Here is a 25,349-nt window from a genome sequence, read left to right as displayed (position 1 = left end):
TAATGGCATTAAATGTAACATATTATGTCAAATAGTTATTCTGTAATAAATTGTTATAATCAGGGCAAGACTTTGTGCTCACCCTGTATAATACCCACCCCTTCAAAAAAGAATATATTAATAGAAAACAGAATAGTATAATATTTGAAGGGAATTCCGTGCAGGAAACGTAGTACAGAAGAAACGCCAAAAACAGCTTGGGATCTGACCATTGTCACTCCAACCGTTAACACAGAATGTTAATGTCCCTGGGGGACAGATGTGACTCTGCCTGGATCCCATGGATCTGATATTAAGCTCACTTGAGCAAGTGCAAACCAGTACTTCTTGTTAAATTTTGTGTGAAAGTCTCCCCAAAAGAAAACAATTACCACTTTACTTGGCAACACAACATTAGGTAAAGTTATTAAATTTTTTTCTCTATCGTGGATAAATTTGAATTCTTTCCTTAAACTATCTATGCCTCTCTTAGTATCGTTAAGTTCCAAAGCTAAATTTTGAGAAATGTTGTTGGGAGTGACACTCTTGGCAACTTTTTGGTTGATTATTTCCTCTACCTGTTTCTCCAGATTACTTATGTTTACTATATCTGAAGTGACTAGTTTCTCTTTAACATTTTGTTCCACATCATCTACTTAAATGCTCACACCTGCAATTTGCGATTGGACGATAGGTATTTATTTATCCTGTTTTCCCAAACTCTCTTTTATGGTGTGCAACCTACGCTTTACAGCATCGAATGTTATATTGCATACGCTTTGAACTGATCCTAACTTTTCGTCAAGCTCAGATTCTACATTATTACATTTATCTTCAATATCAAATTCTAACTTTTTAGCTAAAGTCCTGAAATAGTTTACTCTGTGTCTGACTCAAGTCAGTGAACAGTTGGTTTACTTGACTACTTAAAGAACCAGATAACTCCTCTCTCAGATCTATTTAAAAATTCTCTACTTTATTAGTTAAAGCGTCAAATTCAGTCTTCAAATTTCCCATGCCTTCACATAACTGACTAAATTCTTAACTTCATTCATCTACTCTAGCACTTGTTGTTGTTGTGGTCTTCAGCCCTGAGACTGGTTTGATGCAGCTCTCCATGCTACTCTATCCTGTGCAAGCTTCTTCATCTCCCGGTACCTACTGCAACCTACATTCTTCTGAATTTGCTTAGTGTATTCATCTCTTGGTCTCCCTATACGATTTTTACCCTCCACACTGCCCTCCAATACTAAATTGGTGATCCCTTGATGCCTCAACACATGTCCTACCAACCGATCCCTTCTTCTAGTCAAGTTTAGCACTTAACAGTGCTAAAGTCTCATTCTGAACATCCAATTTATTATTTAATTGAGTGTTCACTGAATCTAATTTAAGACTTTGAGCATTTAGAGTTGTATTTAGTTCCTTTCTTAAAGAAGTATTTTCAGCAGTGAATTCTTTACTTCGTGCATCTAATTTTTCACTTAAAGTTGCAATTTGAGCATTTGACTCTGTTCTTTGGTAATCTAATTTAAGACTTAGTGCTTTAATTAAGTTTGCTACTTCAATCCAGTCTGGCATTTCTTTTGTCACTGTCATGGCCATGGCTGCTTCTGGTGTTTCCCCAGTTTTTTGAGTATTATCCATATCTTTCTTACTTTTATATCGAGATATCATTAAAAAAATTCACCTCTGAGTATAATAACTATACTAACTGTCTATTTTGAGCAGCATCCTTAACTTCACACACAAATAACTGTCTTTTGCTCGCATGTCATAGAGTCTTAGGCTGTGTCAGTGAGCAAGTGTGCAGTCAGCGCCGGTGAACAGCACGGGCGCCGGCAGCGTCAAAGGTTGGTTTCAGTGTTGGTGTCGGTGAACGGATTTGTAGTCAGCACCGGTGAGCAGCTGCTGGCCCCGTTGGCGTTGGTTGCTGGTTATGGGGTCCACGCCCTTGCGATGTATGTGAGGGATACTTACTTTCCACACTAAATCTTTGTCGTCGAATAGATCTCATCGTAACTCCTCGTAATCTGAACTGTTGAGATTTTTCTTGCGTCTTTTCTTGTAAGGTATTTATTAATTTTCACCCCTTTTTACTGTTTATGCAGAATGCAACTCTGCTAAACAATTTCCCTGTCTTGTTACTAATGGTTGCTATGGCCACTCACAATATCTTTTTACTTGATTTCGTTTCAAAATTCCTCTTTCTTCAAGTCCTGATCACGCGGGTCACCACGTTCTAACGGTTTCGGTGACAGTACGTGTAAAGTCGGATTGCCATCCTTGTTAAATAAGTAGGCAATTCATGATGTATTTATACACCATAAAAATCTCCATCTTCTTATATTTCACTCATATTTCGAACTTTAGAATCACACTTAATTAACATTTACAAACGAGTTTGGTTTTAGAACCACGCAACTCTGCCCCCCCCCCCCCCCCCCCTCCCCCTCCCCCCGATTAACGTCCATCCTGCAACAAAGACATGTGTTGTGCAGTAAATAGGCTCTCTCTCTCATACTTATCTTTAAAACATCGCTTGTTCGAGGTGGCAGAAGGTTGAGTGATTCCAGAATTTATGTGGAAATTCTCGAATCACTACAGTTGGTGTGTGTGGAAGAGTATATCTACTCTACTCTTTACCATTTTCTGCAGCACTCCCTCAATTTAGAGAGCAGCATGGCAAAGGAAAAATGCATAGTGTGCACCTATTCTGGAAATTGTTGTTGGACATTGCAAAGTATATCCAGAAACTAAGAGCCACTGGCCAATTAAAACGACACATTATGTAACAGCAGAAAACACTTTAAAAAAATACATAAACCAGATCAGAATAGGCAAGGTCCAGGCCATAGAAGGGATGAGGAAAATTTTTATAATCAAAGCCTGTAACAACTCATCACATTTTAATCGGAATTTCAGGATGAATATTGTTGTAAACAGCAACATCACCATCTCTGAACATCTCGTCACTAGTTTTTCATTGCATCTCATGAAAGATCATCATCAGAATAGCCATTGTTGTTGTAGGATGCATCACATTACAAAACAGCCACTCCACAGTGCACCTCTACTGTCATTATACAAAGTACACAGAAGTTTTAAGATGATGGCAAGAACTTCTGCATACACTTGATGGACTGTTATTTAGTCTTGTGAATCAATATTGTCTTCTCCTCAATCACACTTGACTAAAGAGGTCAGCACTTTCCTTAGAGTGCTATGTCATCTTTATTTCCATAGCATGCACCTATTGTCAACAACTGCTGCCCACTGCATTCCTCATTCTTCATATTGTCCCACCCTCTTTTGAACAATCAGACCCATTTCCATTTCATTGATATACTCATGGTCTATTCAACATGTAGTTCACAAATTTGATAGTGAATTGCAGTGGTTGATAGATTCAACGCTTTCAGAAATCTTTAGACAACCGCGACATAAATTATCTTCAGCTTAATTGCAGCGCAGCACCAAGCAGCTATGATGCTACCAGCAGTATTTTGTTGATGGTATTTGTTAGTCGGCTGTATGGGCACTATGGTGAGATGTGAATCACAAATGGAACTTGGCTTTTTATATTCTTTGTTCTGTGTGGACTGACATATTCTAGTCTCCAACCAATCACCAAACCCATTCTCTTCAACCAGAATATCGCAAGACATACTATAAGAACAAAAATAATCAATTATTGACAATATAAAGTAAATGGGTAGATAAAAGATCTACTCACCAAGCTGCTGCAGGGGAACACACACACACACACACACACACACACACACACACACACACACAAGAGTTTAACTTTTACAAGCTTTGAGAACCAGTGGCTCCTTCTTCTGGCAGAAGAGTTGAAGAGGAAGGAAGAGGGGTGAATTAAAAGGACTGGAGTGTTTAGGGAAAGGGGTACAGTTCAGAAAAATCATCCTGAAGGTCAGGCAAAACGTACTGTATATGACGAGAAGGAAAGACTTCCCCTTCAACTCTTCTGCCAGAGGAAGCTGCCACTAGCTCCAAAAGCTCGTAAAAGTTTAACGCTTTTGTGTGTATGTTCCCCTGCTGCCACTTGGTGAGTAGACTTTTTATCAATCCCTTAACAAGATGTGCTATGACACAATGACATTATTCTAGGTGTCACACAGTGTAGGATTTGTTGCGAATCAAAAAATAAGTTCTTAAAAGTCACTTCTGAGCATTAGATTATATAATTGATTTGCCTTTCACTTTTTATGACCCTTTTAAAATGAAACCGAGTCACATCATAAAAATTCATAGTCTGCCCAGTGGCTTATAATTTTTAGAGGCAGGGTAAATTATATTCTGTGTCAAATTACTTATGAAGAGGCTTGTATAGTGGATCGAAGCTATTACCAACTGCACTTTTATAAAGAAATATCATATAGAAGTAGACATCATAATTTTATTTATGAATTGGAACATTTTGTAAGTGAAATTTGACTAACTTTTTTCCCCCTTCTTGAATCTGTTGTATTGTGTACCTTCTTCGGTCTGTGTAGTTCAATGTTCTCATTTCTTTGTAGGTTTAATGTCCATTTCCATTACATGTTATACGTTTCATATAATTAATTGCTTTTCCATTTCTTTTGACTCATGTTGTAATGTTCCTACTCACAATGTAGGCAAGAATTTAGTCAAAGTTTCAGTTCAAAAATACTAATTATTTGCAGGATCCAAATCATAATATTGTAGTTCTTGCAAAAAGGTACATTGAGTTTTAAAGGCAGGAAAAGTCCATAAATACTTAGTTATTTATCTGGTTGAATTGGAGATGACAAAACTTATTGTTCATAATTAAATGTTGTTTATGTTCAGTACAGAAGTCCTAAAGTGGTTCTTCAGATTTTTTCATGTTCTTATCTGGTTATGCAGATTTTGCGTAATGAAAAATTTTAAGCAACTCATTTTCTTTTTTAAAGATTTTCATTTACTCATACAAACCAAAATGGGTTCAACAGCAGTCCTATTGACTGACTCAGTGACTCTCCACAATGGCAGCCACAATCCTCTTTATAGCCTCTTAACCATACAAAAACTGTTTACTGCTTTGTTAAAGCTTAATATGTAATTACAGTTTCATAATCCAAATGATTTTGCTTCAAGATTCATGTTAAAATTTTCATAACATTTTGAATGAATATGATTGTAATGATGATTTTTTCAATCAGATTTTTCAATTTTTGGCAAGATTGTTAGAATTTTCACATATTCAACACTTTCCTATTGCTTTTGGGGTTCAATATATGAACTGAAATATTATCCATGATAAATGAAATATTCAAGAATGTCATTATGTGTATCATGGTATTCTGTCACAAATCTTGATATGTTACAGTGTCGGTTTTTTCTTGCTACTGGCTTAAGAAAGTTATGTTCGCTTTCATTAGCTCAGGATTTAGGCTCATTTTGTACTGTCACCAACAAACGTTTTGAAGAATCTTCTTTCCATTTGTATTTATTCATATAATGACATACATTTGTAGTCAATTTACTGGTATGTTGCTGTAAAAAAATTAAATATGTTCAGTAAAACATGACATTTAATTTTTTTATGTACGTTGAAATAATCTTTGTAACTTGTTTTCTTTAATATAAATGTGCACTTGATAATACCTAGTGGTTGCAGTTCCTGTAGGCAAAAAAGAAACTAATATATGCACAAGTAAATTCAGAGTTTGTTTGATAACATTGCATTAAGCAATAACAACTTATGAAATGATTTCCTCATTACATGCAGCAGCAACAGTCTATTAATTTAGGTGTTAAATCTTGCAGTTGTAGTGCATTGTATATGAGTTGCCTGGGTAGTGCATGCCTTCATGTTTCTGTGTGCCTTATTCATTTAAGTAATATGTATGTATGTGTGTGCGGTTATGAAGGTACTTTGCCTACCTTAATTTTATAACTAACGGCATTTGGCAGAGGGTGTGAAAATTTATGTGCAGATCAGCTTTTGCTACCACAAACTGTCAGTTCAGCCTAAATATCATGCTCTCTGAATGTAAGTGCAGTTCTTCGAACATATTGTTATGCTTTTTAAGCACTGCTGATGCTTAGTGCTGCGAAATTAAACAGCTCATAAATCTTGCATAATCTAGTTTTCTAAACCTTATAGTTGTTTTTTTAATACTTGTGCTACTGAGAGTGAGAGCATCTTGGCTGCAGCTGGGTTTGTAGTGGATAAGCATATGCTAGTGGGCATGCCTGGTGCTGGCCAATGCAATCACCCTCAGCCCCCTTCTGCCCCACGGGCTGTGGCCAAGCGCCCCCTTGCTAATCTGTTGCTTTCCACTCCATTCTGCTATGCATTGACCCATCCTCTCAGTAGGAGGACTGTCGGATGCTACTCTCCGTGGAGGCGCGTCGCCACCAAGCTCGGAGTGAAGTAAGTTACATAGCACGTGTCACATTGTGTGTGTGATGTGGGATGACACACTCATTATCCACAGACACTGGAACTTTCAAGCTGTCATTGTGTCTTTCTCTTTCTTTCCAATCTACTTTCTTACTTTTTTTTTTAATATACGAAGCCCATACTGGAGCATTTCAGACTTTAAATTAGTAGCCACTCCAGAAATTAAAAAAAATAAGAAAGGTTATTAGAAATACATATTTTATTTATAGAGATGTAGTTAGTTTCTACTGAGTGATTATTTATAGATAGCACAACAATGTTGGATTACTGGAGCAACTGTTTCTGAAACACTGATCCAAAAAAGGAACATTTCATCGTTAGGTAGCTGCCAGTCGGTAAATTTGTTACACCTTGTTCTGAACTGATAGGTCAATGCAGCAATGTTATCCAGAATGGGTTCTGTGTACAAAAATCTTGTGTGTTCCCATATGTGTTCTTATATAAAAATTTTATCCCAGAAAAGTACAAAATAGAAGCAATTTATTTCAAAACAGGTTGTCTCTGGCCCTGAAAGGGTTTTCATACGTTGAAATACAGTGGGAAAATTATAGAACAATGTGTCTTTTCTTATTTCAAAATTTGATGATAATAAACCAAGATAAGATAGTGATTTCTCTGTGTTATTCCTTACTGTTGTCGTCTGAGATTCATGAATGAGCAGAATTGGGTAGAAAGAAATTGAAGAAGCTAGAGAGGTGAAATGATGGTATGAAGTCCACAGAGAAATATGTATCAATTGAGGAAAAAAATGTGTTTATAACCATTAATGTGTTGCTGTAGAATCAGTATACACTTGAACCTGCTTTGGTTTCTTTTCATTCTATTCTACTTATAGCTTAAATAGATGTTTGCTTTGTATAAATTAATCAGCTGTATGTAAGGAAAGTTTTCGAGAAAAAATGGTTTTCATCAGAATGTGGGAAAGAGCTTGAAATCCTAGAACTTGACTGATGACAGAGAACCCTTTTGAGAATTAGCTACACAGCTCTGTTCCTTGTAGGATGGTGAATTCTAAGATAATGTTTGCAAACACGCTCTGCATTCATTATATTTGCCTCACTCTGGTTACATAGTGTTTGGGTTAAAAGTTGTTGTAGATTCAGTAATATATGACTATTGCATTTTTTATACCTTATTCCTTACTTCAGGGACAGTTTCAGAAGGATGGTTTGTGTTAAAAATCCTTGTAGGTAAGTTGTTTGCTGACCATCAATAAATGTTTTTATCTGTTACAGAATAAATTTAAATGTAAATATCTTCTGTTCCATGCCACCATTTATGTCTAAGCCACATGGCCACTGAACAGTTCATCACGTAATTCACAAAATGCTGACAAGAGAATTTAAAAACAAATTATGAGGACTATAAAAATGCACAATAAAGAATTTACATTATGCAAGGATCCAAACTATTGAAAGCATTTCCTTTACAAATAAATGTAGCTTGTGGCAAATTAGCCTGTCAACTCAGAATTGAAAACCGGAGATTTAACACTCAAATATTGCTGTAAGCCTATTGAAAATTTAACCAGCATAGCAGTGTCCATCATTTTGTTTAACTCATTGGGCTAAACAATTTGTTTTACAGTTTTGAAATAAAAAGAGCATGTAACCAATGATACGAAGTTCCCTTGTTGGTTAAATAAGTGAGATTAGATTTATACCTTTAATAGAATGGCATAAGAAAGATGAGTTGTCATATTAGCCACAGCAACAATCTATGTGGTATGCATACATCATCAGAACACCTTTGCTGCAGTGTTTTATGTGATTGGGCTGACTTTAAACATTAGGTATACGTGCTCAGTTTATACTGTCATTATGCTGAACGTTGTGCCTCAGCAATTCCTTGCCCATTAATTTTTCATGATTGTTACTGCCTTCCAATGTTGCCTCTTATTTGAGTACTTTGATAATAATAACAATCTCATACATGTTTTTATTACAGTCAGTTCCTATTTGTAGTTGTTCATAAAGGAATATCTGTGGTTCCAGTTATTATTTTGTAATTAAATCCAATCAGAGCAAGTAAGGCCATGTGAGTAAGGAAAAGATAAAGGGCCACGGTTTTATATATCATAGTACAGAAGGTGTTAAAGAAAGGAGCTAAGTTGTAAGCTATGCTACTACTTTCATATTCTTTAGCTTTCTCAACAATGTAGGTAAAGCCAGATTGCTACTTGCTGTATAGAAGACACATAAAGTTGCACACTAACGAGCACAACTCCACACATATGACCGCCAACTCCAGCATCTCGGGCCAGAATGCAACATCACATGAAAAGCAAGCAGCATTCTGGAGGGGGTGGGGAAGCCGAAGGAATAGTAGTGTATGGATGGGAAGAGAGACGTATGCTGTCTGGTGGAGTGTGCTGGGACTAGACTGCCAACAGGTGCAGCGTCAGGGGTTGTGGAACAGGGAGGTGGGGAAAAAAGGAACAAAAAAGAAGAGGAGTAGGGAAAGGCAGGTGAATGTGTTGGCGGAGTGGTGCAAATTAACAGGGTGAGTAATGAGAATAGAGAGGAGATGGTAGGACAGAGATTGAGGGGACAGTATGTTACCATTGGTTGAGAGCGGGATTATTACAGGAGTGGAGACTGTGTTGTAAGCATAACTCCCATCTGTGTAAGTCAGGGAAGCTGGTGGTGGAGGGGAGGATCCAGTTGGCTTGGGTAGTGAAGCAGCCATTGAAATCAAGTGTGTTATGTTCAGCTGCATGTTGTGTGGCAGCGTGGTGTACTTTGCTCTTGGCCACAGTTTGGCAGTGGCTGTTCATCCTGGTGGACAGCTGATTGGTAGTAATAACAATATAAAAAGGTCTGCAGTGATTGCAGCAGAGCTGGTAAATGATATGGCTGCTTTCACAGGTGGCCTGGCCCCTGATGTGGTAGGATAAACCTATAACAGGATTTCAATAGAAAGTGCTGGATGTGTGGATTGGGCAGGCTTAGCACCTGGGTCTTCCACAGGGATATGATCCTTGTGGCAAGGGATTGGGATTGGGGTTGGGAATAGCATAGGGATGGACCAGGATATTGTGGAGGTTGGTTGGGTGACAGAACACCATTTTAGGAGGGGTGGGAAATATTTCGAGTAGGATGTCCCTAATTTCAGGGCATAGTGATAGGTTATCTAAAGCCTGGTGGAGGATGTGGATCAGTTGTTCCAGTCCAGGGTTGTAATGGATGATGAAGGGAACACTCCTTTGTGGCAAGTACTTTGGAGTGGTGGGAGGATTGGAGTTGTGAGGGGAAATGGCACGGGAAATCTGCTTGCGGACTTGGTCTGGGGGATAGAGCCTTCTGGGAAGGCCTTAGTGAGACCCTCGGCATACTGAACAAGGGAGTTACCATTGTTTTATTATTTAGCTTTTTTCACCTTTGCTTGTGTTCATTCCAATCACATGGTCCTACTGTGAGCTTCTTGCATTTTGTTGAGGGCATCTGCAGCAATGAATTCTACTTGAGAGAATTAATTCTGTTGTGGTTAGTACTGTGAGGTCCAACTTGGTCTCAGTTAGCTGTCCTTATCCAAAAATAAGTAAGTGCCTTAATTTTAAGAGTGTAGGTAAAATAAATAAAAAAAACACAAGATTTTTGTAACTTGTTCCTTTTCTTATTTTGTTGTTATTTCTCTATAAATTTAGGTGTGGTATGGGGCCATCGTATTAAAAGCTATTCACACTTTTGTAGACTATCAGCCCTGCTTTTTGCTAATCTCTCTCTTATTTCTGTCTGTCCTTCTTTTGTGCTTCTGAGAAAAATAATTCCTTTTTTCAATCTGCCTTTGTGCTTCTGCCTATTTTCATTTCCATTCTGCTTGTTCTTCTAGAGTTTCATACATAGAGGCATGAAGATAACATTAATATTGTGTGTAATTATTGAAGAAAGAAGTGTTGCTATCGGGCTGTCATTGTTTAGATTACTGAATAAAATAATACTACAATAATTAATAAAAGTAACTGAGAATCATAATCTAACACAATGCAAGAGAATTTCTGTATCATAGTTCTTATTGTGATACTGTTGGTAATTTTTGCAAATAATATTGATCTTTGCTTAAAATTAGTCATTACAGATTTTTTGATAACCTCAGAAATTTTGATATTAAATATTGCCTAAAATATGAGAAGAAAAATAAACTTCTGTGTCAAATTAAACTGAAACATCTTATGCAGGGTCATATGTAGAGCGATGTGTTGAAGCATTACAGAGCTAGTAATTTCAATGTTCTAGTTAACAAATTACTTTTAAGTGTTGCGATTTTCATGTTACTGAAATATAACAAGAATATCAGACAAAATTACATCATTTCTTGGTGATACAGGTTTTCCACTTTGGTGTGCCATTTTGGTGTTTGAACTTTATGTTCTTAAGAACTTTGATTTTAACACCAAATAGATGTATGTAGAAAACCAAGACTCTTCCATACAGCGATGCAATTATGAAGTATTTTGTGGCCAGGATTCCTTGTTCCATTGACCCAGAGTCAACTAATATAAGTAGAAAATGTTAACAGCATTCATATTATTAGCCATTATCCACCTTTTGCTCAGGCTTGTTGAAAAATTTCACCAAATATTTTGTGGAACAGCAAATAATACAGTTAATTTGCTATTTGTGATATGTTTATTATCAGATATTCTTCATGCTGCTTGAGTCATGTGAAAAGCACTTTGCGTATAGCTACAAGAGCAATACTGACTGAAATACGCTATAAATTATTCACATTCGGCAGTAAAACATTGTTATTGTATTTCTAAATGTTTGGTGCTTTTGAGCTTCTAGGTGCAATACAGTAGACACGCTGCTTGAAAGCAACACTTTTTTCCTGCTAATTACTTATATATCACAATGATTATTTTTAGGTACATATATGTATATAAGATCAAATGGCATTACTTCCTGTGTATTACTGTACAATACACTGAATGCACTTGAAAACATTTTTGTTTTTTTGTGGTTTATAAAAAAATCTGTTTAAATGGTAGTTATGTTTGCTGCACAGATTTTTCACTTTGCACACACACCAATTTTTTATTCTGGGGTGCATTGTATATTCACAGATTTTTTATTCTGGGGTGCATTGTATATTGTCTATGTTATTAGTATGTAACTATCTTCTATCAATGTTACTAATGTTAAGAGGTAAGAATAATCTAGTTGTAACCTCTCCAGTTCTTAACAGTGACATTTGATTTGATTTTGTAATGATATCATTTATTTGCCTTTCCTCTAATTATGTACTGAAAGTAATGATAGCATTTATCTCTACAGTCAAATAATAAACGAGGAAAGAGAAGGTGACTATGGACAGCATGATGGACTTGGGTGAGTGTAATTTAATTTCATGGTTCTCTTCTTAATAATGCCTGTACACAAAACATTAGATAGTAACATACTTACATGCTTGATGTTCTTGAATATGACAAAAAAACTATTCTATTCTCTTAAAAAATAATTCAAATGGGTATGGGAATTTGCATAAGAAATTTGTTAGACTATTTCGATAATGTTATTTCTTTAACCCAAGAAGTGTTGCAGAGCTTACAATTCTATTTATCTTACAATCGGGTTAAACAGAATTTGACACAATAAAGAAATATCCTTGCCTTTATGTTGTTGGTGAAGTTGCATATACCTATGGCACAAGCAATATAAGAGATCATTAAGGAAGGAGAGAACTGTCTTCCTTTTATCAGAAATATAAAACTTTAAGGTGTGAATACAGAACAGGAGTGTTATCTTTCATTGTTCAAAGGTTTGGATGACTTTAAGCAGACAACAGAACTACTGGTTGAAGTTCTTTCTTGCGCTTACAGTCCCAGAAAAAAAGTAATGCCCTCAGGAACTGTTTTCAGTGGCACGAGAGTGTAATAAGGGCACACTGATGGGTTGTAGTGTTAGTGATTCATTTGTCTGTCATCAGCGAACAGATGGTGCTGTGGAGGTGTATTTAGGCACTCTCTGTTTTGACTTTGTAGGCTGTAACTGTGCTCAGTTTGGGCACAATGCATTTGTGGCATGTCAGTGCTTTTTTAGATTAGATTAGATTTACTTTCATTCCAATTGATCCGTAGTGAGGAGGTCCTCCAGGATGTAGAACATGTCAGAAAAACAACAATATATGACAAATATTTACAAGTAAAACAAATAAGCTAATGTACCATTCCACAGTTCCCAAGTGGAATGGTCATCATTTTTTAATGAACAAAATATGAAAGAGTCATTTTACAAATACTAATGCACTGAATTTTTATTTATTCATAAGGTAATAAACGTGCAATACAACTACTATAATACTTATTTACAATGAACACATTACTGCACTGAAATTGTGCAGAAGTTATATACTGAGAAATTCATCAATGGAGTAGAAGGAGTTGGCCACCTTTAGGCTTCTCTTAAACTGAATTTCATTGGTTGTTAAGCTTTTTATGGCTGCTGGCAAGTTATTGAAAATGTGTCATCATCATCATCATCATCATCATCATTTAAGACTGATTATGCCTTTCAGCATTCAGTCTGGAGCATAGCCCCCCTTACACAGTTCCTCCATGATCCCCTATTCAGTGCTAACATTGGTGCCTCTTCTGATGTTAAACCTATTACTTCAAAATCATTCTTAACCGAATCCAGGTACCTTCTCCTCGGTCTGCCCCAACTCCTTCTACCCTCTACTGCTGAATCCATGAGTCTCTTGGGTAACCTTGCTTCTCCCAAGCGTGTAACATGACCCCACCATCTAAGCCTGTTCGCCCTGACTGCTACATATATACAGTTCATTCCCAGTTTTTCTTTGATTTCCTCATTGTGGACACCCTCCTGCCATTGTTCCCATCTACTAGTACCTGCAATCATCCTAGCTACTTTCATGTCCGTAACCTCAACCTTGTTGATAAAGTAACCTGAATCCACCCAGCTTTCGCTCCCATACAACAAAGTTGGTCGAAAGATTGAACGGTGCACAGATAACTTAGTCTTGGTACTGACTTCCTTCTTGCAGAAGAGAGTAGATTGTAGCTGGGCGCTCACTGCATTAGCTTTGCTACACCTCGCTTCCAGTTCTTTCACTATGTTGCCATCCTGTGAGAATATGCATCCTAAGTACTTGAAACCGTCCCCCAGGTGTAACTTTGTTCCTCCTATTTGGCACTCAATCCGTTTATATTTCTTTCCCACTGACATTACTTTCGTTTTGGAGATGCTAATCTTCATACCATAGTCCTTACATTTCTGATCTAGCTCTGAAATATTACTTTGCAAACTTTCAATCGAATCTGCCATCACAACTAAGTCATCCGCGTATGCAAGACTGCTTATTTTGTGTTCACATATCTTAATCTCACCCAGCCAGTCTATTGTTTTCAACATATGATCCATAAATAATATGAACAACAGTGGAGACAGGTTGCAGCCTTGTCTTACCCGCGAAACTACTCTGAACCATGAACTCAATTTACCGTCAACTCTAACTGCTGCCTGACTATCTATGTAAAGACCTTTAATTGCTTGCAAAAGTTTGCCTCCTATTCCATAATCTTGTAGAACAGACAATAACTTCCTCCTAGGAACCCGGTCATATGCCTTTTCTAGATCTATAAAGCATAGATACAATTCCCTGTTCCACTCATAACACTTCTCCATTATTTGCCGTAAGCTAAAGATCTGGTCCTGACAACCTCTAAGAGGCCTAAACCCACACTGATTTTCATCCAATTGGTCCTCAACTAATACTCGCACTTTCCTTTCAACAATACCTGAGAAGATTTTACCCACAACGCTGATTAAAGAGATACCTCTATAGTTGTTACAATCTTTTCTGTTTCCATGTTTAAAGATTGGTGTGATTACTGCTTTTGTCCAGTCTGGTGGAACCTGTCCCGACTCCCAGGCCATTTCAATTATCCTGTGTAGCCATTTAAGACCTGACATTCCACTGTATTTGATGAGTTCCGACTTAATTTCATCCACCCCAGCCGCTTTATTGCACTGCAATCTACTGACCATTTTTTCCACTTCCTCAAATGTGATCCTATTTCCATCATCATTCCTATCCCATTCTACCTCGAAATCTGAAACATTACTGATCGCATTTTCACCTACATTGAGCAACTCTTCAAAATATTCCCTCCATCTGCCCAAGGCATCCACAGGATTCACCAGCAGTTTTCCTGACCTGTCCAAAATACTTGTCATTTCCTTCTTACCTCCCTTTCGAAGACTGCTAATTACACTCCAGAATGGTTTTCCAGCAGCTTGACCCATAGTCTCCAACCTGTTTCCAAAGTCTTCCCACGATTTCTTCTTGGATGCTGCAATTATCTGTTTGGCTTTGTTTCTTTCTTCAACATAACTTTCTCTGTCTACCTGGGTTCTGGTTTGTAGCCATTTTTGGTACGCCTTCTTTTTCCTTTTACAGGCTGCCTTGACTGTATCATTCCACCAAGCTGTTTGCTTCATCCTACTTTTACACACTACTGTTCCAAGACATTCTTTAGCCACTTCTAGTACTGTGTCCCTGTACCTTGTCCATTCCTTTTCCAATGACTGTAATTGACTACATTCAACTAACTGGTACCTTTCTGAGATCGCTGTTATGTACTTGTGCCTGATTTCCTTATCCTGAAGTTTCTCCACTCTTATCCTCCTACAAATGGACCTGACCTCCTGCCCTTTCGGCCTCACAATCCCAATTTCACTGCAGATTAAATAATGATCAGTGTCATCAAAGAATCCCCTGAATACACGTGTGTCCCTCACAGCCTTCCTGAATTCCTGATCTGTTATTATATAGTCAATGACAGATCTGGTTCCCCTGCCTTCCCAAGTATACCGGTGAATGTTCTTATGTTTAAAAAAGGAGTTTGTGATTACTAAGCCCATACTGGCACAGAAATCCAAGAGTTGTTTCCCGTTCCTGTTGGCCTCCATATCCTCTCCAAATTTACCCATAACCTTTTCATACCCTTCTGTTCGATTTCCAATCCTGGTGTTAAAATCACCCATGAGCAGAACACTGTCCTTGTCCTTTACTCTAACAACTACATCACTGAGTGCCTCATAAAAACTATCCATATTATCTTGATCTGTCCCTTCACAATGCGAATATACTGACACAATCCTAATTTTCTTGCTAGACACTGTCAAATCTATCCACATCAGTCATTCGTTTACATACCTTATTGCAACTACGCTGGGTTCCATTTCTTTCCTGATGTAAAGCCCTACACCCCATTGTGCTATTCCTGCTTTGACTCCTGACAGGTAGACCTTGTATTCTCCCACTTCCTCTTCTTTCTCACCCCTTACCTGAATGTCACTAACAGCTAAAACGTCCAGCCCCATCTTACTTGCAGCCTCTGCCAGCTCTACCTTCTTCCCAGAGTAGCCCCCATTGATATTAATAGCTCCCCATCTCATTACCATTTGTTTGCCAAGTCGTATTTTTGGAGTCCCTGATTTGTCAGTTAGAGGTGGGACTCCGTCACCTCCAAAGGTCCGAGGCATTTTGCTCTAATTGTTGCCAGAATCATATTTAAAGTACCAGGGAAGCAGGTTGCTAGCCTTACTTGCCCCGAGTCCCATTGGGTTTTACCCCTATCGGTTGAGGGACTAACCGGTGGATTTGGTAGTCTTTGCCGTATGAGCACAAAGGTGACCACAACTCAGAATATGTCCGAGATGCCCAGCCTTATTCCAAAGTAACTGGTATCCCGACTGTCGGGACCACTTACTTGGCCACTCATACGATGCCCGTGGTTCATGAACTAGGACATGACTACAGGAACCCACACCATGAACCACCCATGTGGTGTGTGTTCCGGAATAATGCACACCTTTTTGTATGAGACTAAATGACTTTAAATCCTTCTGAAGATTCTTATTTCTAGTATTGATTCCATGAATTGAGCTGTTGGTTTGAAAAAGTGATATATTTTTAATGACAAATTTCATTAAAGAATTAATATATTGGGAAGCAGTAGTAAGTATCCCTAGTTCCCTAAACAGGCTTTTGTAGGATGTTCTTGAGTTCACACCACATATAACTCTTACTGCACGTTTTTGTGCCCGGAAAACTTTAGCTTGGCTTGATGAATTATCCCAGAAAATAATCTCATATGACATTATGGAATGAAAGTAAGCATAGTATGCCAGCTTTTTCATTTTTATATCCCCTATGTCTGACACAATTCGCATTGCAAATAGAGATTTGTTAAGACACTTCAGCAGTTCTGTGGTGTGCTCCTCCCAGTTGAATTTATTATCAAGCTGTAATCCCAAGAATTTAACACTGTCCACTTCTTCTATCTGCTTGTCATCGTATGTTAGGCATATACTCGTGGGACACCCCTTACAAGTTCTGAAGTGCATGTAGCGTGTTTTTTCAAAGTTTAGTGACAAAGAATTGGCTAGGAACCAATGATTAATGTCCACAAATATTTTATTAGCTGATGTTTCTAAGACTACACTTGATTTGCTATTTATTGCAATGTTTGTATCATCAGCAAACAAAATGAACTTGGCATTGGTAATGTTACTGATGAAAGGTCATTGATATATGCAAGAAAAAGTAAGGGCCCCAAAATGGAACCTTGTGGGACCCGACATGTAATTAGTTCCCACTTGGATGATGCCTGATAGCTTGATACTTGTCTCTTTCCTTATAACACCCTTTATTTCCTGCCAGAGATATAAGATTTGAACCATTTTTGCAGCATTTTCTGTTACACTATAATATTCTAATTTACTTAAAAGGATATTGTGATTTACACAGTCAGATGCCTTTGATAGATCACAAAATATACCAGTTGCCTGCAATTTTTTGTCTAATGAATTAGTGTAAGTGCAGATAGCCTTCACAATATCAGAACCCTTTAGAAATCCAAATTGTGACTTTGACCGAATGTTTTTTGAGATAAGATGGTTATAAAGCCGATTGTACATTACTTTTTCTAAAATTTTTGAATTTTTGAGAATGCAACAGTGAAACTGGACGGAAATTTGATGCTATTTCTTTATCACCCTTCTTAACCAGTGGCTTAACTTCAGCATATTTCAACCATTCAGGAAATATTCCACTGATAAATGACTGGTTACACAGATAGCTTAATATGTTTCTTAGCTCAGAATCACATTCTTTAATTAACTTTGTTGCTATTTCATCATACCCACTAGATGTTTTTGATTTTAAAGATTTTATGATGGACATTATTTCTGCTGGGGTAGTGAGGGTCAAATTCATATTATGGAAGTTACTTGAAATGTCTGGTCTGAGGTATTCCATAGCAGCATCTACTGAACCTGACAACCCCATCTTCTCAGTAACAGTTATAAAATGTTTGTTAAAAAGTTCTGCAACACTATACACATCAAATTACAATGAAATGAACACCCTTAGCTGCTTACAGGTGTTGACATACGTCAACGGGGACAGATGAAAATGTGTGCCCCGACCGTGACTCGAACCCGGGATCTCCTGCTTACATGGCAGACGCTCTATCCATCTGAGCCACCGAGGACACAGAGGATAGGACGACTGCAGGGATTTATCTCTGGCACGCCTCCTGTGAAAGCGACATTCTCAACGTATTGTCCCGCACGACATTCATAGTGCCCCCGCCCATCTTCTTCTTCTGTGTGAATGCACAAACAGTGCCCGAACTCTTACGGGAATCGGCAATGTGCCGTGAGTAATGAGTATAATGGGTGGGGGCACTACGAATGTAGTGCGGCACAATACGTTGAGTATGTGGGTTTCGCGGGAGGCGTGCCAGAGATAAATCCCTGCAGTCGCGCTATCCTCTGTGTCCTCAGTGGCTCAGATGGATAGAGCGTCTGCCATGTAAGCGGGAGATCCCGGGTTCGAGTCCCCATCGGGGCACACATTTTCATCTGTCCCCGTTGACGTATGTCAACGCCTGTAAGCAGCTAAGGGTGTTCATTTCATTGTAATTTCCTTCTAACGAGCTGCTTGGTCATCGATGGTATCTGTTCTTTCGGACATGTCCGAAAGAACAGATACCATCATAGTAAATACTATACACATCTGTCACCAATGTATCATTTTCTCTTAATGCTGTTTGTTCCTCTTCATGTCTGGTTCTACCGGTCTCCTCCTTCACTATATCTCACATTGTCTTTATTTTGTTATCTGATATGACTATCTTTTCCTTGTAATATATTTGCTTTGATGTCCATATTACGGTCTTTAATATTTTGCAATATTTCTTGTAATGTGCTATAGCATCAACATCAGAACCGTTTCGGATTGACAGATACAGTTTTGTTTTTGTTTTACAAGATACCCCTATTCCTTGAGTAATCCATGGCTTCTTTGTAGACTTTGGTGTAACCTCGGTAAGTTTTGGGGGAAAACAGTGTTCGAATAAGGTAAGCACTTTATTAGCAAAAGTGCTGTATTTTTCATTCATGCCATGAGCACTGTAAACATCAGTCCAGTGAATGTCTCTGAGGAGTGTTCTAAAATAATCAATTTTTGGCTTATTGATTACCCTCTTGAGCTCAGATTTAACAGATTTTATATCCTGTTCAGTATTAACATTTAACAGAAGGAACTGCGTGTCATGGTCTGAGAGACCATTGACTATTGGTTTTGTAATATAAGTTTGTTCATTGGACTTTTCTATAAAGATATTATCAGTGGCTGTTTGTTAGCAGTTGGCTACCCTAGTGGGGAACTTTACAGTGGGAATTAAGTTGAATGATAGTGTTACTAACTCAAATAAGTTCTTATTGGGAGAGTCTTCAAGGAAATCTACATTGAAATCACCAGCAACCACTGTTTCTTTGTTTTTGGTTGTTAAATGGGTCAGTACAGATGCTGTTCTAGGCAAAATTTATGAATGTCTATGTTCTTAAATTTATGACAGTTCCTGTTGAATGGGGCAACTCCTCCTTTTGCCATTTCTGATGTACAAAAGTGAGATGCTAACCTAAACCCTGTAACACTTAAAAGTTCTATACCAGTGGTCACATGAGGCAGATTATGTCAGCTGGATTTGAAGACTCTAATTCATCTATGCAGATAGTTAATTCATTAATTTTATTTCTCAGTCCTGGAATATTTTGATATAATAAAGATAGCTGACATTTCACAGTGACTGAGTTAAAATTGGGTAGAGTTAAAGTATCTGCTGACTGTTGAAAATTCTTAACCAATAGCTGTTTACGGCATTGTGATAAGCTGGAATTGTGTTTTTGTTTTCTTTCTCAAACTCAAGGTTTGTCTCAGTTCTAACCTCTCTTAAAATTTGGTTTCTTTCTGTCCTCCCTATCCTAAAAAAGGGTCTTTTCTGAACCCTATAGCCACTGATATTTTACCACTCATGACAGTGCCTCCCACTTTAACTTTCCTGCTATTTTCCCAGCAAATTTACCCTCCCCTTCCTGTCGAGGTGAAGGCCATGCCTTGTATAATCCCACCTATTGAGAGAATCAACAGGAACCACACCAATGTGTGACCCTGCACCCGACGTAAGCAGCCATTCCAGCTCCAAATTAACTCTCTTCACAGAAGAGTTCAAATGAGGTCGGTCACGGTACCCAAGTACAGATACAAACTCAACACTAGTATGCTTCGATGCCGATGCAATTTTTGCCAAGTCATACTCTATAGTGTAGCCAGGATCTCTGTCAATACTGTTACCTGTCCCACCCACTATAACCATGGTGTATTCCTTAGTGAAATCTTTGCAAAGTGATCCTAAATCCTCTGTCACCTGCTCCAGACCAGCACTAGGTTTAAAAAAAAATTGGTGACCTGGCATTCTGATCCTAGTTCATCCTGCAAAAGGTGGCCAACACCTCTTCCGTGGGAACTACCTAACAACAACACTGATTTCCCTACATTCTTACTTTTCAATTTGCTGCTCAAAGTTTGTTGTTCCCTGTGTACACCTGCAACTGCTTGAGGCTCACCAGCTTCTAACTGAAGCAACAGGTCAAATCTATTTTCCACAGTCACCATGAAGCTGTTGGACGAAGCTGTTAGACGAACCATGGAGAGTGAAGTGAGGTGTCTGGATAACAGTAGACTTGTGTTATTAACTTCTTTATTCTGGCCTTCAGCTGTAGTACATTAGAAACAGCTTGGTGTAGACGTCCAGTTGCCTCTCATGCGAAACAATAGATGTCTGCCATTTCTGACAGTGCAAAGAGTGAGGCCGAGTATGGCATCACCAGAATGCCGCCATCAGCAATGTCTCCAGCTGCGACTATGATGACAGCGCAGCAGCGCACCTAAGGATACTCCGGAGGCAGTCGTGATATTCCTCCAGCGACCAGGCTGCTCTCATGACTCGGGGTAGGCTGCCCCATCTGGTGGTCGAACAGCTGACTATGTACTGCATTCCGAGATGTCGCTCCAGGTATCACAGGCTCATGGTGTAGGCTGTGATACTGAGATGAGATTATTTTAGTATACAAATGACTGAGTTCTTACTTGCTCCAGACTATGTTCATTTAGGGCTTAAGGCACATGCTCCACAACAGTTCTGTGGTGGCAAGTGAGGAAAGGCTTCAGCCCTTCCACTAGTGTGTTGCAGTGTCAGCTGTTGCTGTACTGTGCCCAGCTGTGCTCTGTTTCACAATGCCTTTTGGCCCTGTTTTGCGTTGCAACACAAAACACACTTGCCTGCCTGCGTCTAGCTCTGCTGCATCTCATTTTTGCTCTGGTGTTCTTTTCAAGCGAATACTGTATTTTTCAAACTATAAGACGCACATTTTTCTTCGGAAAATTGCTTCGAAAATTCAGGTGCGTCTTATACTCGCATTAATACAAAAATTTTATGTATATACACTGAAGCAACTAGTTAGCAGGAGACCTGGGCTCAGTTCCCGACATTGGTACAAACTTTCATTTGTTGTGTAAGTCTATATACATAAAATCATGTCTGTATGAGACCAGTAAAGTCTCTGAAATTGTATCATTTTGTTTGCAATATAAAAATGGCCATATATTCAATGCCACAGGAAATCTATTGCTATCCGGCAACATTAGATTCAACTGATAACAGCAGTGCACCATTGCAACAGACATGAGTTGTGGAGTTTGACAAGCTTGCTACTACTGTCTCCCTCCCACCCCATCATCATAAACCCAGAACATTATCTACCTATGATGCATCATTGCAGTCTATGGTGCCAGTGAACTGGAATTGAAAGTATTTGTATTATCAGTAACTGTACAATGTTTATATTAGTGGCTAGTTTCATATGGAAACAAATAAATGATATTGTATTACACGGGCTATAAATTGAAAGTAATGGCATATGCAGGAGAACAGGAAAACAGAGCAGTTGAGGGCATTTCGGTCCTCCACCAACAGAAAAAAACCATTCACGATTGGCGGGCTAGTAAAGAAGAACTGAAAAAAAATTAGAAATATTAAATTTGCAAGTAGAGGACTGAAAGCAAAAATGTCCAAAACTAGAAGACGATTGATTGAAATGGATTCAAGGACAACATCAAAATGGCACTGGAATTAATACAAAATTGATTCAAATACACCCTCATAACCTAGCACTACAATAGATCTTAACAGACATTTAAGGGTAGAGTTGGTTGGTGCTACAGGTTTATGAAGTGTCGTGGACTTAACATGAGAACCAAAGCCAAACTATCTCAGAAAATGCCACAGGAGTATGAAGAGAGTATTATCTTTCCATCACATAGCGAATGTGGATGAAACTCCTGTGCCATTTGATGTACTGACAAGGGAACCTCCCCATCGCACCCCCCCTCAGATTTAGTTATAATTTGGCACAGTGGATAGGCCTTGATAAACTGAACACAGATCAATTGAGAAAACAGGAAGAAGTTGTGTGGAACTGTGAAAAAATAAGCAAAATATACAAACTGAGTAGTCCATGGGCCACATAAGCAACATCATGGAATCAGTGTGCTTAGAAGCACCGTGGTCGCGTGAGCAGCTGCTGCACGAGAGATCCTTGGTTCAAGTCTTCCCTCGACTGAAAATTTTACTTTCTTTATTTTTGCATAGTTATTATCTGTCCGTTCGTTCGTTGACATCTCTGTTCACTGTAATAAGTTTAGTATCTGTGTTTTGCGACCACACTGCAAAACCGTGCGATTAGTAGACGAAAGGACGTGCCTCTCCAATGGGAACAGAAAACATTTGATTGTAAGGTCATAGGTCAACCGATTCCTCCACAGGAAAACACATCTGATATATTCTATACGACACTGGTGACGGCATGTGCGTCACATGACAGGAATATGTTGTCGACCCACCTAACTTGTATACTTGGCGAATGGGTAAAAAGATTCTTCTACCTTGCCCGATTTAGGTTTTCTTGTGGATGTGATAATCACTCCCAAAAAAGTGGTGAAAACATAAGAGTTTGTCACATAAACGGAAAATAAAAAATTAAAATTTACACTCAATGGAAGATTTGAACCTAGGACCTTTCGTTCCGCAGCTGCTCACGTTACCACGAGACCACGGCGTTCCTGCGTTCCTATTGTCCATATCGTTGCTTATCTTCCCTTGAACTACTCAGTTTGTATATTTTGCTTATTTTTTCACAGTTCTACACAACTTCTTCCTGTTTTCTCAATTGATCTGTGTTCAGTTTTTCAAGGCCTATCCACTGTGCCAACTTATAACTAAATCTGAGGGGGGTGCGATGGGGAGGTTCCCTTGTGAGTAACAGAACAATTGCCATGAAAGGTGTTAAAACTGCAACTATAAAAAAAGTGGACATGAAAAACTGCACTACACTGTTGTTCTTTCGGGCTGTGCATATTCAAATGCAAAACAATGCCAAAATGTTTTGAAATGCCGCTAGGTATTGTTGTTCACATACGTCACAAGGTTTGAATGTATGAGGCTGGTATGAAATTATGGATTAACAGTGTGTGGGAGAGAAGGAAAGGTGCTTTATTGAAAAAGAGTTTGCTTCTTGTGCTAGATGAGTTTAGAAGTCATTTGAAAAATTTTGTGGAAGAGAAATTGAGACAGGGAAATACAGAGCTTGCTATTATTCCAGGAGGATTTCAAAGTTGCAACCTCTTGATGTCTTGATAAATAAACCATTTAAAGTGTATATGAGACAGGAATGGAACAAATAGATGATGGATGAAACCCAACATGAGTTCACACCGAAGGGAGCTTCAAAATAACGTACAATCAAACGAGTATCTCAGTGGATAAAAGAACTGTGGTCTAGAATGAGAGAAGACATTATTGTTAAATATTTCAAGAAGTGCAGCATAAGTAACCCTTTTGATGGCAGTGAAGACCTTCTTATATATGAGGAGGACAACAATGACGAGGAAGAAGAAGAAGAAGAAGAAGAAGAAAAAAGTGCAGATGGCAATTTTTTAGGGATTTTAAAGGTCAGTTCAGTTCTATAAACTAAGAATTTTTTATTAGTATGTTTTTCACGATCTAATAATAAAAATGTTAAAAATATTAGTTTTTAAAAAATTGCTTAAAAGTTAAGGTTCGTCTTATAATCCGTACAATACTGGGTTGTCAGTAATTTACATTTCCCTCTTTTTTATCAATACCCAGTCGCCCGGGTCAAGCACACTAGATTATCCTGTACATTAGAGTTTCTGGCAACCAGCACTTCTGGCCGTTTTGCCTCTTAAGTATTATTCTAGCAATTGGTTTCTTTAACCCTGGCACTTAATCTTACACATTTCTACAGGGCCCCTTTCCCTGCTCCTTAACTTAACACCATGGAACTTATTTCATTACTAGACTTCTTACACAATAACTTAAAACCTAAAATAAATCAATGAATCAATTATCCTTAATACTACCCCCTCATGCATTCATCTTTCTTCTGGTGCTTTTACGCCCGGGATATCCAATTCACCAGAATCTGAATGACGGCTGGGTATGACTCAGTCTCGTACTTCATCTTCTACAGACCACAACAAGAACAACGCTCAGCAGAAGTGTCGCTGCAATGGTTGGTATGACAATAGTCATTGTTGTCTTTTTCTGTTACTGATTTTCCCGATATAAATTTACTTGCTGTACTAAGGTTTCTAGGGAGACTCGTCCCTCCTGCTGGATCAGAAGCATGTTTATAGACTGCATTAATTCCAGCCCTAGAGTTTGCAGCAGGTAGAGCTTCCATGAGCTCCTCTTGCCAAAAGAAACGAAGATATGAAATATTCAGGTGAGTTATCTCTGTGATCTTGGTGGGCAAATGGAAAGTAGGCCACATTATCTCACAAGCTGTTCCATTTAATAACAAACCATTCCTGTTTAATTCTAGCCTCTTTGCTGACATGAGCTGTGCCGCTTGAAATAACTAGCCATTACTACGATCTTGCCTAAGGTAGAGTACAACCAATGTGCATCGACCAGCTGAAAGTACAATTCTGGCTCAGTCACTTCTTTATTGCATTCTCTCATCTCCTTTTGCCCCATTAGCAATATCATTGCACAGGGATTCTGCCCCTCTCTTATTGCCGTACTGAGATCAACTGTGATTTCCCGTTGGTAGAATTTTTGTAACTTTGCTTCCTCCATTTCTGTATACCTTCCAGTGTTTTTCGCAATTAATAATAGTTGCTGCTTGTTTACTTTTACAAATTTCTTCAGTATCCTCCACTTGACAAGATACACGTGAACTACATAGCGTTTGTAACATACTTGTTTCTCTGCTATTAGTATAGAAATGGAAATGGAAACATTTGCTCCTTCAGTTCTCACTGGTACTGTGGCTCTACCTTTAAATAAAAAGTTAATTTGTTGTGCTTGGGTTCTAAAAACAGCCTCAACTCCAGTGGTAGTGCCTCCTTTACTTTCCTTAGATCCTCCAAATACAGTTCTGGTGACAAGAAATTTAACCCCAACTGACCTTTTACAGCATGTTGCTTAGCCTCTTGTAGTTCTGTTACTTTCCCTTGTGCTTCCCATACATTATCT

General features: G+C 38.4%; 1 protein-coding gene across 1 annotated transcript in view; it reads left to right on the top strand.

The window, feature by feature from the left end:
• LOC126484567 (rho guanine nucleotide exchange factor 18) overlaps positions 1 to 25,349 on the top strand; it is a 637,896-nt gene that overhangs the window by 427,397 nt on the left and 185,150 nt on the right. Inside the window, exon 14 of the mRNA XM_050108129.1 lies at positions 11,692 to 11,745. Within this exon, the coding sequence (XP_049964086.1) occupies positions 11,692 to 11,745 (54 nt within the window). The remainder of the gene's footprint in view (positions 1 to 11,691; positions 11,746 to 25,349) is intronic.

This window comes from Schistocerca serialis, chromosome 6, assembly GCF_023864345.2.
Source record: "Schistocerca serialis cubense isolate TAMUIC-IGC-003099 chromosome 6, iqSchSeri2.2, whole genome shotgun sequence".
Classification (NCBI taxonomy): Eukaryota; Metazoa; Arthropoda; class Insecta; order Orthoptera; family Acrididae; genus Schistocerca; species Schistocerca serialis.
The sequence above is the reverse complement of the archived record's forward strand: the minus strand, read 5'-3'. Positions and strand labels throughout refer to the sequence as shown.